At 36.2% G+C, this 15,194-nt stretch overlaps 1 protein-coding gene across 7 annotated transcripts in view; it reads left to right on the top strand.

Annotated features, from left to right (window-relative positions):
- FBXL20 (F-box and leucine rich repeat protein 20) overlaps positions 1-15,194 on the top strand; it is a 63,708-nt gene that overhangs the window by 41,937 nt on the left and 6,577 nt on the right. For 3 of the 7 annotated variants that reach the window (XM_026679743.2, XM_026679741.2, XM_026679744.2), the window contains 8 exons: positions 736-810; positions 2,149-2,243; positions 4,446-4,514; positions 5,292-5,387; positions 6,046-6,172; positions 8,884-8,958; positions 10,736-10,866; positions 14,751-14,811. In XM_026679743.2, coding sequence (XP_026535528.1) covers positions 736-810; positions 2,149-2,243; positions 4,446-4,514; positions 5,292-5,387; positions 6,046-6,172; positions 8,884-8,958; positions 10,736-10,866; positions 14,751-14,811 — 729 coding nt within the window. Of the gene's footprint in view, positions 1-735; positions 811-2,148; positions 2,244-3,348; positions 3,476-4,445; positions 4,515-5,291; positions 5,388-6,045; positions 6,173-8,883; positions 8,959-10,735; positions 10,867-14,750; positions 14,812-15,194 lie in introns of all 7 variants that reach the window. The other 4 variants (XM_087945767.1, XM_087945768.1, XM_087945765.1 and 1 more) reach the window with 2 other exon arrangements.

The raw sequence follows: 15,194 nt of genomic DNA, 5'->3' as shown, positions 1-15,194 counted from the left end.
TCTTCTGAAGGATTTGCATAACCTTGTTGAAATCAATAAAATTTGCATTGGGAAAATAATTGAGAAAATAGGTTGTTTAGAAGCATTATTTCAAAAACAACTTATTAAAGTGTTATTAAAAGCGTTCAAAGGATTTCTCATAGTATCAAATATAGGATCAGTGTTATCAAACAACATAGACATTTTTTTACAAAAAGGGAAACAAATATAAGCTACTCACTGATTGAATTAAAGATTCTTTGCAGCTCCTCATATTTCATAAGGAAGCCTTTCTGCTCCTTTAATCATCTGGGCTTTAAATAATATTATCATTTGAATTAAACTGAACTAAGGTGGTCCAGGCAACTGTTGTATATTGTATTATATTACATAGAGCATTCACTCCTAAAACATAATGAGGCATTATTATTTGTGAAATGGAAGTGTGCAGGAATCACATGTGAGTTGTTCATGCATATATGTATCCTCTGTAATTTCTGAATGAAAGATTCAAAATGGTTAGCTACAGAAAGATTAATTCAAATCTGCATTGTTTTAAATATATGCATGTTTAGACCATTTGTGCTTGAATGTATTGGTTCTCATGAAGAAGTAACTTGTTGATTGTATTATTAGAGGACAGAAGCTTTGGACTGGCTCAAATGATAGAGAGGTTATATCTGCCTTCAGTTTTTCTATATTTAGAGGTATATATCTGACAATCTTTTTTTCAACTTTCTACCAATTTCATTACAGGCATGGAATGTTCTAGCTTTGGATGGTAGTAATTGGCAACGCATTGACCTGTTTGATTTCCAAAGGGATATTGAGGTATAATTAAGTGACAAGCAAAAGATTGTCTCTAGATAAACTGTAATTACTGTACTGTCTCAGATTAATAACAAGCCATATCATCTTTTTAGTTGTTCAGAGACAAATCGTTAATTTTTACTCCTCATTCCAAAGAGCCTTTAAAGCTATAGTATGCTTTAAAAAAAAACTGATTTACACTGTGAATGCTTATCTCTGCATGAATTTATTCAGTATCATCTGTGAACAAAGATTTACATTCCTAACCTGAAAATATTAAAGGAAGAATGTATTATTTGAGGGAGGTAATAATCTTCTCAATTTGAACATTGTGCCTTATATGAATATGATATCTTTGAGGTATAACTAGTATTAAATAGCATGAAGTTACACATCAACTATAGAGGTTTAAGAGTATCATTAAAAGTTACCAAATTAAAAGATTTGGGTTTAAATTTTTAGTAATAAAATGAAATGTAGTAAGGATGCCACTTGGTTGTTGTTTTTTTAAGTTTTGAAATGGTTGCCAGCATTTCTCCTTATGCAGTTCTTTATGTTACAATGCTGCAATGATGCACCTCAATACTGCTGCAATGATAAACCTCAGTAAAAAAAAAGTACAAAGGCTGCATGGATTTGAAAAGTAGATGTAATGCTTTGCCCCTTATAAATATGTTTTTATCAGTTCCTGTAGCCAAATTGTTTTTATTGGTTCCTGTAGCCAAATTAACTAATTTTTATTTAGCACCCAAGCGTATACTACTGAACAAAGTCCCTCTGTTGTTTCCATCACAAATTGTAACAGATAGCCAGTCAGTTTTCTCTAAAAGAACTAGCCCTTTACACCACACACACACACACACACACCACACACATACACACACTTCTATATAATCATATAACCATGGAATGTATAATTATGTGGCTAAGTTAGCGGCATGATTTTTGCAGGCACAAACTGAGGAAGAATAAAGCACAATAAATAACATATGAGTTGGATGATAGCATACTACATTATGCTTTATAGTTATGCTTGAAAATATTCAGCTGACTAGTTTGCCACAGAAAAGCATCTTAGTGACTACAATATAAGCACTACAATATAAACTTCAGGTTCTGTGAATTGATCCTAAAGAGCCCTATTTATGAACCAAATAAATTCAGGCATTCCACAGAAAATACCATTCGGAATAGATTAGATTAGATTAAATGCTCAGAGATGAAGGAGAATTACAAGATGTGATAAAAATATATCAAATAGGAAAAGATAGTTTAAAGAAAAAAAAAGTTGTTTGCTGCATGTAAAATTAAGCAAGAGAATTAATTTAGAAGATTCTCTTCTTCATCTTCTTCTTACAGGGGCGTGTAGTAGAGAATATTTCTAAAAGATGTGGAGGATTCCTTCGAAAGCTGAGTCTACGTGGATGCCTAGGTGTGGGAGACAACGCATTGAGGTAGAGAGGTCAACACAAATTATTTAACACCTATCTGAGAACTAGGCATGAGATGATAGGGCAGGTAGCTAATTTTGGGTATAAAAATTGAGGCTGCAGCATCCTCAAATATTTGATTTTTGCATTACCATAATTATCCATAACATCAAACTAAAGTATAACTTTGATGTTATTTATAGGAGGGAAGCATTATTTCTCGCTCCTATTTCCAGATCAGTCCTGCACAACTCATTAAGGGGAAAGGTTGTATTGATAAATTAAACATTCTCATGGGCCCCAAAGAAATAGTAAGAGTGCCAATCTACTGTTTCATAATTAGTGGATTAGCAGAAAGGCTGGTAATACCAGTAAACCTTGGAGGTAGTTGGTAACATATTTTTTTTGTGGGAGCAGCACTTTTAAAGAAATATTGGTAGGATACACAAGGCTGTTGGCGGGCTTTATGTAAGCCTGCTCTAGATGTTTTGTATCTCCACACAACTCTAAGCAGAAGATTTACTTCCACGTAGTAGTATGCAGTAATGTAATGAGGAAACCTTAGGAGTCTGAGTAATGTGCAACAAACCAGTTAAAAACAAATCTAAAGAAATATTGAGAACAATTAGATATAAATCTAAAACCAAAATTATGGGGAAATGGACTACATTTTGCTCAACAACACAGACTGGCTTCAGCTTTTATCTAGAAGAATGAATTAAATACTTGGTTTCATGGTCTGTCTATAGCAGGGGTCTCAAACTCGCGGCCCGCGGGCCAATTGCGGCCCGCAGGACGATATCCTGTGGCCCCCACCATGATATGAAAGTATAATATTAGTGCGGCCCGCAGGGGGAATGGACCTCTGGAGGAAGTCCCGCCCGCCGTTCCTCGTCATGGCTTCTTCTCCACCCTGAACTTTAACAAGTCCAAGTACAGGTCCAGACTTACTGATGATCATCTTCAAGCCATGCTGAGGGTCTCAAGTGCCTCCTCTCTCAAGCCATATGTGGCTCAGATATGTGAGAGGAAGCGTTGTCAAGTCTCTGGCAGCAAGGAGTAAGCTGGAGAAGCCATGTTCTGAGGAACTGTTCATGATCTTCATTCAATGTTCCATTCATGTGTTCAGGACAGTTCATGTATTGGAGAAATCATTAACTGTTGATGACATTTGAGGATATTTTTTTAACAACGTTTTTTGTGGAATCCCTTATGCGGCCCAGCCTCACCCAGACTCTGCCTCCAGCAACCCCCAGGTAAATTGAGTTTGAGACCCCTGGTCTATAGATATGCTTATGATTGAATGAGCATAGAATTCTCATCTTAGATTGAGAAATGTTAAATTCAGATTAAGTCACAGGCTGTCAAATATAGCATTACAGGTTGTCCTCAATTTACAACCACAATTGAGCCCAACATTTATGTTGCCAAGTGAGAAATTTGTTAAATGAGTTTTACACCCGAGTTTTATGACTTTTCTTGCAACATTTGTTAAGTGAATAACTGCAGTTATTAAATTAGTAACAAGGTTGTTAGGTGAATCTGGTTTCCCCATTGATTTTACTTGTCAGAAGGTCACAGAAGGAGATCACATGACTCCAGGACATTGTAGCTGTCATAAATGTGAGTAAATCATGTGACCATGAGGAGGATCTAATGATCATAAGTGAAAAATAGTCATAAGTCACTTTTTTCGGTGTTGTTGTAACTTGAACGGTCACTAAGTGAACTGTTATAAGTTGAGGACTACCTGTACAGTTTCTGTCTGATGCGTCCTCAAGTCACTCCTGGTAAGATATACAATATCTATTCTATTGCTTAAGTAACTAAAATAAATACCTATTGGTCCAGTGATGCTTATCCCAGTAGAGCAGGAGTGGGGAATAATGGCCCATGGCATTCTGGGAGTTGAAATTCACAAGTCATAAAGGGATCATCATTCCCCACCTCTACATTAGAGGTTTGCAAACATAACCTCTGAATTCCTATATTTGTGACATTTAAACGGGGCTCAACACTGATAGGAATTTTCAGTAGAGTTGTGTTTCATGGGGGGGGGGGTTGCTTCCTAAACTGGGTTTTCTCCCTAGATATTGTCAAAATACTACTGAAAGTTTATGTTGCTAGCTTTACTTTTCAATGCATACAAGATTTTTTAAAAGTCAAATCATTGTGATAAAATATTTCATTAAAAGCCTGAAAGAATGTATGTTTCTTTGCCTGAAGGATATTTGCACAAAACTGCAGAAATATTGAAGTGTTGAATCTAAATGGCTGCACCAAGATTACAGATGCGTAAGTGATCTTTATTTTGGAATTCTGAAATATTTCATTAGCTCTTTAAAACGTCAGTCTTATAGCACTTAACTGAGAGTAAATGTCATTGGAAATTAGTCTGGTCTTCTGAGCCAGACATAAGATTACACTATGATTCTTCTCCCCAGTGGTCTTCCCTGTCCCCCTCCTCCTGGTTCTTTTGTTGTTGTTGTTAGTTTGCTCAGTTATGGTATTTTCATGTAATTGCTATATTTCTTACCATGATTTTAAAAGGATATTGGAATGGGATTAGAGTAGATTAGTGGTGGGGCTCATCTTAATCTCTTTACCTGTACATTCATTCGTTCATTCATTCATTCATTCATTCATTCATTCATTCTTTTCCAATCTCTCCACATTTCTACTTCTACCAATTCTCAAGTCTGTCATGCCTGCCCTCCTCTTGATACAGTTCTCCACTTCCATAAACCACTCTCAACATCCTTCCCAAAAAATTCTTCTGCCAAACTCCTCCAGATCAACAAATTTGCATATACATTACTGCCATCTTCATCTCTTTATATCTTAACTCAGTTTAGTGTCATCTCCCATTTATAAATTTCCACTATTTTCAACCATTTCTATTTTTATTTCTTATCACAAGAAAATCATTGAAGAAGGTAAGGTGGAATAGCGGCACAGTATCTTAATTGCTAGTATTAGCTGTTGTCATCCATGTGAAAATGTCTCCAATGCTTTTTCCTATTTTTAAAAATAAAAACAAAATGAACCTGTGGATATTCTATTTTCTTCCAGTACATGTACTAGCCTTAGTAAATTTTGCTCAAAGTTACGGCATCTTGATCTAGCTTCCTGCACATCAATAACCAACCTGTCACTGAAAGCATTGAGGTGAGTGTTCAGATTGTTCATAAAACTAACTACCTGAACTAGGTTAATAAAAGTAGACTCACAGTAATTGTCTTTGATTTAAATATGTCAGATGCCTTTGCAATGCATTTATTCTCTTCCATATCCAAAGTACTAATGGTGGTGCAGTAGACCCAGTTTATTACTTGAAGGAATAAATATGTGGTTCTTTTGTAGTTAATGTAGCTCATGAGACTCAGATAAGTGGGGACACAGGATGACTCTTTGTATGCCATTAAATGGTTTTCTGATCCTAGAACAGTTCCTAAATTTTGGGTTTTTGATAAACTTTTCAGCAGCCATGATCAATAAGATTTTACATTGGAAATGTTACAAGAAATATGCAGAGAATTATGAGTCAAATCAGAGATGCTCTCTTATCTCAAATCCCTAATAAGGATGCAAAACCAGACCAATCCCTTTTCCCCAGCCCTATTTCTATAGCTATCCTGTTTGTTCCAGCTATAGCTTTCAATTGGATTGTCTGTTAAGGCTGCATCAGAGAAGAAAACTTAACAGTTTAGAGCAATAAACGTAAGCAAGGGTTAATCTACCTTGGTTCCTGAAGCAAGATGTTTATCTTTAGAGTTAATATATACACCTGCATTTTCTTTCTGTGTTCATCCCTTTTCCCCTTCAGTGAGGGGTGCCCTCTACTAGAACAACTCAATATCTCGTGGTGTGACCAAGTGACAAAAGATGGCATCCAAAATTTGGTGAGAGGCTGTGGTGGACTGAAAGCTCTGTTTCTTAAAGGCTGTACACAGGTACTGTACAAGTCTCCACGGAAAGTTTAGAAGTCTAAAAAGCTGAATTTGGATTGGCTGATTCAGAAAGTTTAGTAGTCTGGAAAGGTGGATTGGCTGATTTGTTTCATGCAATGTCTCATGATTCATATATGAGACATTGAAAATCATCTCAGACTATCCAAAAGTGTTTCAATAATGTTTCACAATTTTTTCTTTAAATCAGAATATTCAAGGTAGTCCTTGGGTTGCAACACTAATTGGGACCAAGTGATATGGACCTAAAGTGCAACATCATGTGACTGTATTTGTTTAGTAACAGCAATCCCAGCATTCCCTGTTGCCATCTTTAAATAAGGATTGCACATCATTAAGCAGGGACCTTATATGATTGCAACTTGCAATTTCCTACCAGCTTCCAACATGCAAAATCTGGGGAAGTCGGCAGGAAGTTACAGTCCCAGTCACCACAAGCCTTTCCTCGGGCAGTACAGAAAGAGACCAGAGGGCAGATAAATGTGTGGCCAGGTAGTGTAGTTGGGTGGGGAAGTGCTGTGATAGGATATGAGTTTGGCAGGTGAGGGTACTGTAGAGTGCAACCAGGTAAAAAGGCAGGTACTGAAGGGTCTATGACAACTCACTGCTGCCAGCTCCAACTTGCCATAGCTAACTGGCTGCAGCCAACTTGCCAGGGGACAACTTACTATGCCCAACTTGCTGCGGGACAACTCGCCACAGTATAAGAGTTACATTAAGATAAAATAAATGGTGGAATAGAATCATTACAGAAAGGATGCCAGAGGAGGAATAAAATGAAATATAAATGACAAAAATTAAAATCATTTAAATTATTTTAAATGCTTATATTGAATTGTTGAATTGTCCCACAGCAAGTTACGTGGTGAATTGGCCATGGCGAGTTGTCTCACGGTGAGTTGTCTCATTCTGACTACAGTAGCATGGGCAGTCAGCCGGGGGTGGGGGGAGCAGATGCTGAGCCCATTGCAAGCTGGTGCAAAGGAGTACAGGGAGAGTAGATGCTACATGCATGTGTTATGTAGTAGGTGATCCCCAGGATCTCATACTCTATAACAGACTCTCAAAGAAAAAAATGGCAGGAGCAGCTTGCAACCTTCCCTGCTAATGGCTTCCCCATTCACTTTGCCTTGTGAGAAGCAGGCAGGGAAGGGCATAAATAGAGACTTCAGGACATTGGAACTATTGTAATTACAATCCAATTGCCAAACGCCTGAATCTTAATCATATGACTGCAGGGACACTGACTGCTGCAACTTTGCAGATCGGTCGTAAGTTTCCCCCCTTCCCCTTTTGTTCATATTTTTGAATGGCTGCTGAATAAATGGCTGTCAAGAAATACATTATTGCAAAAACAATGTGTGCATGTTTTGCTTTGTGGAAAACATCTTTGTTTTCCCTTGGAAATAAAATGTGACGAAGTCCTTAATAGTGAAGTCCTACACTATTTTCGAGACAGAAATTTTGGATAGCATTTGTTGTTAACATCCATATGGCAGAGATGGAAAATTTGATTGCAGCCAGAGATCATACTTATTTGGTGTTTGTGTAATATTGATTATCTTTATTCAGCTATCACAATAGGGACTGGCAACTCAATCATTAGATAATGTTGTTAGTAAGTGGAAAATCATATGACTGTGTTTGGTTTTTGCTATTTTATTATAGGTTTCCTTTTTACCCATTCCTTGCCCTTTGAAATATTCACTCTAGCACTGGGATAATCTGCAAAAAGGAAATTGATATTTGTATTTATAGTCATTGAAGAGGAAGGGTAGTTGTAAAACCATTTGTTTAATGATCCTTTGAAGTTAAAACAACACTGGATACTTTGTCTTTGGGTCATTTTTCACACAACCGTTGCAGTATCCCCTTGGTCACATGATCAAAATTCAAATGCTTCACAACTGCATGATAATTGCAGTGTCCCAGAGTCATGTGATCATCTTTTGCAACCTTCTGACAGTCAAAGTCAATGGGGAAGCCAAATTCATTTAACAAATATGTTACTAATTTAACAGCTGCAGTGGTTCACTTAATAACTGCGGCAAGAAAAGTCATAAAATGAGGCAAAACTCATTTAACAACTCTCTTGCTTAGCAATGGTAATTTTGGGCTCGACTGTGGTTATAAGTAGAGGACTATCTGTACAAGAGAGTAAACAGGCACACAATGGGAAATGCATATATGGTAGTATCAGTTATTTGCCAAACACACTCAAGATTGCCAATACTAGATATTCTTTTCAATGTGTATTCCCCATAATAATTAAATGTTATTGAGAAACACTGTAAAAATTGTATCTTCACAAAGTTATTTTTTCAGCACTGCTGTAATTTTTGATAAGTTGATGCACAAGTGAGTGAGATTTACCCATAATTTATTTTCAGCAACATATACTCAAAATTCAAAAGCTGCAGGAGGCATAACAATAAGTTAATCAGATAATAACATTTGCACTTTCTTATGGAATCAGTTGCTTTTTTTAAAAAAGGAGGGTGGTGAAAGAAAAATTATTTTGTGTTGTGTTGAAATATATCACCAAATTTCTGGGTTTTGTTTGCAACATCTGTAGTGAGGCAGCAGGAGTAAGAAAGCAAGATTGTCTGAATATTGTTTACTCATGCTATAAGTGAAAAGTACAATGAAGAGATCTAAGAAATTGTCTATATTTTCTATTTCTGTCTTTCTCTTAGCTGGAAGATGAAGCTCTCAAATACATTGGTGCAAACTGTCCCGAATTAGTGACTCTGAATTTGCAAACATGCTTGGTAAGAAGTTGGACCTTATAAATGCAGTCTTTTCTTTCTTATACTATGGCAGCTTTGTAAATCACCTGTTCCATATCATATTCAATGTTTTATTTTATCAGTACTGGCTTAGCAGAATGACTGTTTATTTTATAGTAGAAAAATATGGGATATAAGAAAATGTTTAAAAGTGAACAATAACATGAGCCAGAGGGAATAAGTGGGTCAAAATCTGTAAATTATATTATCCTAGTTCAACTAGTATTTTCATGAATCAGGCAGTTGATTTTCTTATCATAATCAGTACAGATGTAAATTTTTTGCCACTTTTTTTTTGTTTTGGACTTTGTACCTTCATATTCTGAATTATGAGGATCACCAAGGAAAAAATGGACCAATCCTTAAACACAATAGATTTAGGAACAAACATAGGTTTACTTAATTGGCCAATCTTTGGCATTGTTAGAAAGCTTGGCTAACACTGATACTCTCTCTCAATTTCTATTTTCCTATGACACCCTTCTAGGTTTATGTAAGTATGTATAGGGGTATGGGAGAGTGGCATATAAACATATTACATTGGTTCCAAGAATACTTTTGAGCAGTCAGTGCCCCCCATAAATATGGCAGATGATTGCAGTTAAGGATTCATGCCCCACTTTCTGAATCCCTTGGATTCACCTGATTTTCTCATTTACACAAGAAAACAAGTGTGGAAACGACATCTAAGTTGAATTATTGGGTAGCAAGGCTTTCATAGTGATCTACTAATTAATAAGTGTGTACTTTTGTGCATGTGTTCATACACATGTAGGCTTGTGCAATTTTGAAACTTTTTTTATAATAATAAGCCTTCCCTTGTAGTTGTTTGCCTACCTTGATTTCAAACTGCATCTATCCCTCTGTTACCCTTTTTTTACTAATGCATTTAAAAAGAGAGTTTTTGTAAGACTTGTTTTCTGGCACTTTCTGTTTTAAAATAATAAATGGGTACTCCATGCCTAATCCCTTCTATCAGCTGGCATTTTTCCTAGCATAGTTTGAATTTTGAATTGGGGGATTTTAAAATACTCTTTTGGCTCAAATGCTTTTATGTGACCTAGTTTCTGATCTCTGACCAATCAATCCAAAAGCCATTATATTCACTGTCTCTATAATGACAAAGCAAAAGTCATTTTTTCTATGTCTAAACTTTGAAGACTTTGCTTGACTCCATTGAATGACTAAATGTTTCTAAATTCTCAAATTGGCAACTATTTCTTCACATTTTTATATATTGAATATCACTTTAATATCTTGTAAAATCTTCCAAAACCATTATAATATTAGCATTTAGTCTGGTAAATCTATTAGCTTTTATTTGCCTTATATATTAACTTTTTTCAAAGTTTGTTTGTAGAACAGTCTGGAAAAAAATCTTTATTTTGAACTATCGTGCTTTGTTGGTCTTGTCTCCATTTTGTTTTCAACATGTGTTAAAAATACAATCTGTTTTTATGTGTGTATAAAAAAAGCTGAAAGAGGAAGTACATTTTTTCTTCCAAGAAAATATCATGAACCGGTTTGTGGTGCTGCCAAAAATGGAACATTTATCCAGAAAAAGAACTGATTTGAAGTGATTGTATGTAGTTGGCATTCTGGTTTTTCATAAGATAGTTGCCAAATAGTCATTCATCCAACTGTTTCACCAGCAAATAGTTTTTAACATTTAATTTTAGAATTTGCAGAGAAAATTGAGCACAACATCATCCCAATTGTGCTTTTTGCTATAAATGATTGATTTTCTTTCCTTTTCTAGCAAATAACAGATGACGGCCTCATTACAATATGTAGAGGATGCCACAAGTTGCAATCTCTATGTGCTTCTGGCTGTTCCAACATCACTGATGCCATCTTGAATGCGTTAGGGCAAAATTGTCCAAAACTTAGGTAAATAGACTTTTTCTTTCTGGTCTCTAAGATTCACACATACGGACTATGTGCCTGTTTGGAACCTTTTAGAATTTACAGAACTGTTTGATGGATACTCTGTCTTCATGCCTAACTTTGTAACTAGCACAGCTCCTGCTGAATCTCTTCAGTTTTGACTATCATTGTATTGCATGTTCTTAGAGCCAATCATATTTCCACATTATTGAAATACTTTACCTTTTATTTACATTTTCTTTAATCTCAATTCTTCAAAACTCCTTAGGATTCATCAGAAATATCAGAATTAAGAGTGTACAAAATGTTTTTAAATTTAACCATTTCAGATTTTAACCTCCCCCCCTCAAGTTTTGAATACAAAACATGGGTTTCAAGTGTATAACTAGCTATTTCAAGTATTTTGGGAACATTTTGAGCTCAAAACAAGCTAGAGTTTCCCAGGACAGGCATACTAAATACACAGCTACCAATTGTCAACGTAACACAAATCACAAGAAAGGTAAATTATTTTTTCCAATAAGCTATGAAAATTATCATGTTTAAACTTGAAATGGTATAATATGTGAACAGTTACCACAACTGTCAGAATTTCTAAGTCAATTGTTTTGAACCAATTGCAGTCCTTGTATATAATGAATCCTTAGAAAAAGCATCATTTGATCCATCTTCTTGAACAATTTTCATCCTGTTTCCAATCTTCCCTTCTTAGGGAAGATAATGGAAAAGGTGGTTGCCTGTAGCTTCAGAGGGTTCTGGATGAAACGGATTATCTGGACCCCTTTCAGTCAGGATTTTAGTCTGGTTTTGGTACAAAAATGGCATTGGTTATGCTTATTGATAATGTCTGGCAAGAGCAGGATGGGATAATGCAACTATCTTTTCTCTCTTTGATCTCTCAGTGGTCTTCAATACTACCAACATGGGTATCCTTTTGGTCCAGCTACGGGATTGGAGCTGGATAGCACCAGTTGTACTGGTTGAACTTCTTTATTCAAGGCTGATGGAAATTGGTATCAATAGGAAGTGAAAGATACAACCCATAGCCATGCTTGTAGCATGCCGCAGGGCTCAGTATTCCCTTCATTCCTTTTTAACATCTATATGAAGTCATTGGGTGGGATCATTCATCACCATGAGTTGAAGTATTTTCAACCCTTGGGGGTTGTGAGAGGCTAGATGAGGGACAGCAGGTTTTAAATGAACCTTGGAAAAATTGAATGACTCTGGGTGTATGGAGTTCCAAAATCCAAGCTTTTGACATCTTTAGTTCTGGATAGCATGACAATGCCTCAGACAAATCCAGTCCACAATTTGGGTATTTTCTGAACTCTCAGCTCCTTGAAGAGCAGGTTGCAGTTCCGGCTAGAAGAGCTTTGCACAACTTCAGGTTGTGCATCAGTTAAGGCCTCTCCTGGATCAGGAGTCCCTGTGCTCAGTCATTCAAGCCATCTTGCATTTAGACTACTGCAATATGCTGTACAGGCTACAGTTGAAGAGCATTCATAAACTACAACTGGCACAGAGTCTAGCAACACCATCAGTTTTGCGGCCCCAAGAGTGGCCCATGTAACACTAATGCTCTGCGGGTGGCATTGGTCGTTGCTGTGTGTCCAGGTATAATTCAAGGTGTTGATAATTACACTTTAAACACTTCATGGCATGGATCCAGGATACGTGAGGGATCCTCTCAAGTAACAAACTTCATAAAGAGATTTCAAGAATAACGGAGCAGCTACAGGTTTTTTTGAGCGCATACGAGATTTTCAGTTATATACTAGAGATATGGGATAGAATTATCTTGCTTTATTCGACCAGTTTGAAAAGGATGAACTGAGAAAATTGTTCATGAGACAGAGCAAACCAGAGAATTGGGAAGAACTGTTCCAACATGTTGTGTAAATTGATAAGCAATTGGAAGAGTTGAGGTATTGATTAAATTAAAATAAAGGGAGAAAGTTAGTTTTACAATCTCCCTTCATCTCTACCCCCTTCCTATTGCTTTCTCAGCACCAAACAGCCCACACAAATACGCTTCCTTTACAACTAAATGGAAATCCACTGCTGAGAAGCAGTAATTCAGTCTCTGGCAATATCAGATCCATCATGTTTCAATCTTTTCTCTTCTTTTGAAGCAATGAGGCTTTTCTCTTCAGTGACAGTGTATCTTGTGGCTATCTCTTTTTTTCTCTTTATTGGAAAATACTTACTTTCTAGCCCACTTACAAAGCATTTCATGGAAAGCCTAATACAGTTCTGGCATCTCTGTCATTTTTGGTCTGGAGCTTCTGCCTTCTCTCTATGTTACATTCTTTGAACCCATGATTACAGTTAATCTCATCTCCTTGAAAATAGCATTTTTTATTGCGGAAACATTGAATTATCAAGAATAGACTTGTATGTTTCTTTTTTTTGTTATTTTTTTTTCTTTCAAAATCAGGGTTAGTGTTTTATTTAACACTGGAATTTTTATTGCCACCTTCCCCCCATCCTCCCCCCGCTCTAAATACCACTAGAAACACTGCTTCATTCTTTCCATGACACTTGAACTGAATGCCTGTTTCACTATGTAAAAAAGTTCATTCCTGGCCTTCTAATGCCTATCTAAAGGGAAGAGCTTTCCTCACAGTGGTCTTCTAATAGTAGCAACCATGTAGGCTTATTATGAGTTACCAGCTTTGCCTCTTGCAGTCTGTACTCTGGGCTAGAGCACTTTACCGAAACTTATGTGGGCAGCCACTTGATCTCAGGCCTCCGCCTTTACTCAACATAAAAAGGGACTTGAATTTACAGTGAGATACAGTCATTGGAAGGGCTTTCCTTGCTTTTGCAACCTTATGTCATTCAGACTCTGTTTTACATGCCTAAATGTGAATGAGAGAAATCATAATAATGAAATACTGCTTACAGTTAGTCATCTGCAGATTTACACAATGCACCATGTTACCTTGCTTCAATTTCAGGTGACCTTAATGTTTCTTCAAGTCTTTTGTATCAGTCTTAGGAACTCAGAGGGTTCAGTGAGAACAGTGCATAGTCATATAGTACATATGAGAATGGGGCTTCTTTCAAATTTGTAAGCTCTGGAAGGCTCTGAAGCTAGGTGGAGGCATACAAATCATGTGTGTCAAATCACAGAGTATTTGAAGAACAACAGTTGCAGGTAAGTAACCAGTTCTTCATCCGCAGGACAATGTAGGAGCATGTAACCATGTTATATGTTTAGAATATATCCCATATCTTTGAGGGAAAAGCATAAAATACCACTATAGAATAGAGTTTCATTATACTATTATGAACTGTACCACTTCCCTTGCTGAAGCTAGTTTAGCATTCAGAAACAACAGTGTGATTCTTTCATAAGTTCATTGCTAAGATAATTTTGATTAGATCGGTTTGAGAACCTGAACAAAATTAATTTGCTCTAAAACAGATTTATGAAGCATTGCTGAGAATCAAATAAAGAGAGGGCAGTGATATACATTGGAGAAGTGAGGGGATAGATGACAAAAGGAATTAGCTAAAAGGTGTTTCTTTAGCTAAGAAAGTCAAGCAAGCAGGAATGTAGATTTTTATTTCTGAAAAATCTTCAGTACTAGTACTGGGAAACAGTGAAAATATTAATATTTAGAAATAAGTCATAAAAGAAAATTTGTTTTTTAAATTTATACTGTCTTATTTCTTTATTCTATTAGAGTTCTATTTTTTTGATAGGATTGCTGATATCTAAAATTCTATGAAATGGGAGTCGGAAGAATTCGGTATCTTGCCTATTTTGGAACAAGGAGTTTAAAAAGTATTCCTTAGTTTATACTGGCTTCCTGAGATTTCAGAAATAGGTTTTAAATACTAAAAACTATTTGTTGGTACATTTATTTTCCATGCAGGATATTGGAGGTAGCTCGATGTTCCCAGCTTACAGATGTGGGCTTTACAACTCTGGCTCGGGTAAGCATTTGATGTCAAGGCTACCTTTTCCATTACAGCTAGTCCTTAACTTACAACAATTTATTTAGTGACTATTTGAATTTATAACAGCACTGAAAATAGTGACTTATGCCCATTTTTCACTTACAACCATCATAGCACCCCCATGATCACATGATCAAAATACATATGCTTGGCAACTAACTAATATTTATTACAATTGCAGTTTACAGAGGTCACATGATCACCTTTTGTAACCTGATAAGCAAAGTCAATAGGGAAGGCAGATTCACTTAGCAACTGTGTTACTAACTTAATAACTGGAGTGATTCACTTAACAACAGTGGCAAGTAAGGTCGTAAAATGGGGTAAAACTCTTGACAAATGTTTCATTTAGCAACAGA

This window comes from Notechis scutatus, chromosome Z (genome assembly GCF_049901735.1).
Source record: "Notechis scutatus isolate UNSWTSFEM ecotype Mainland chromosome Z, rNotScu1.2, whole genome shotgun sequence".
NCBI classification, from domain to species: Eukaryota; Metazoa; Chordata; class Lepidosauria; order Squamata; family Elapidae; genus Notechis; species Notechis scutatus.
This window is presented reverse-complemented; position numbering and strand designations above follow the sequence as displayed.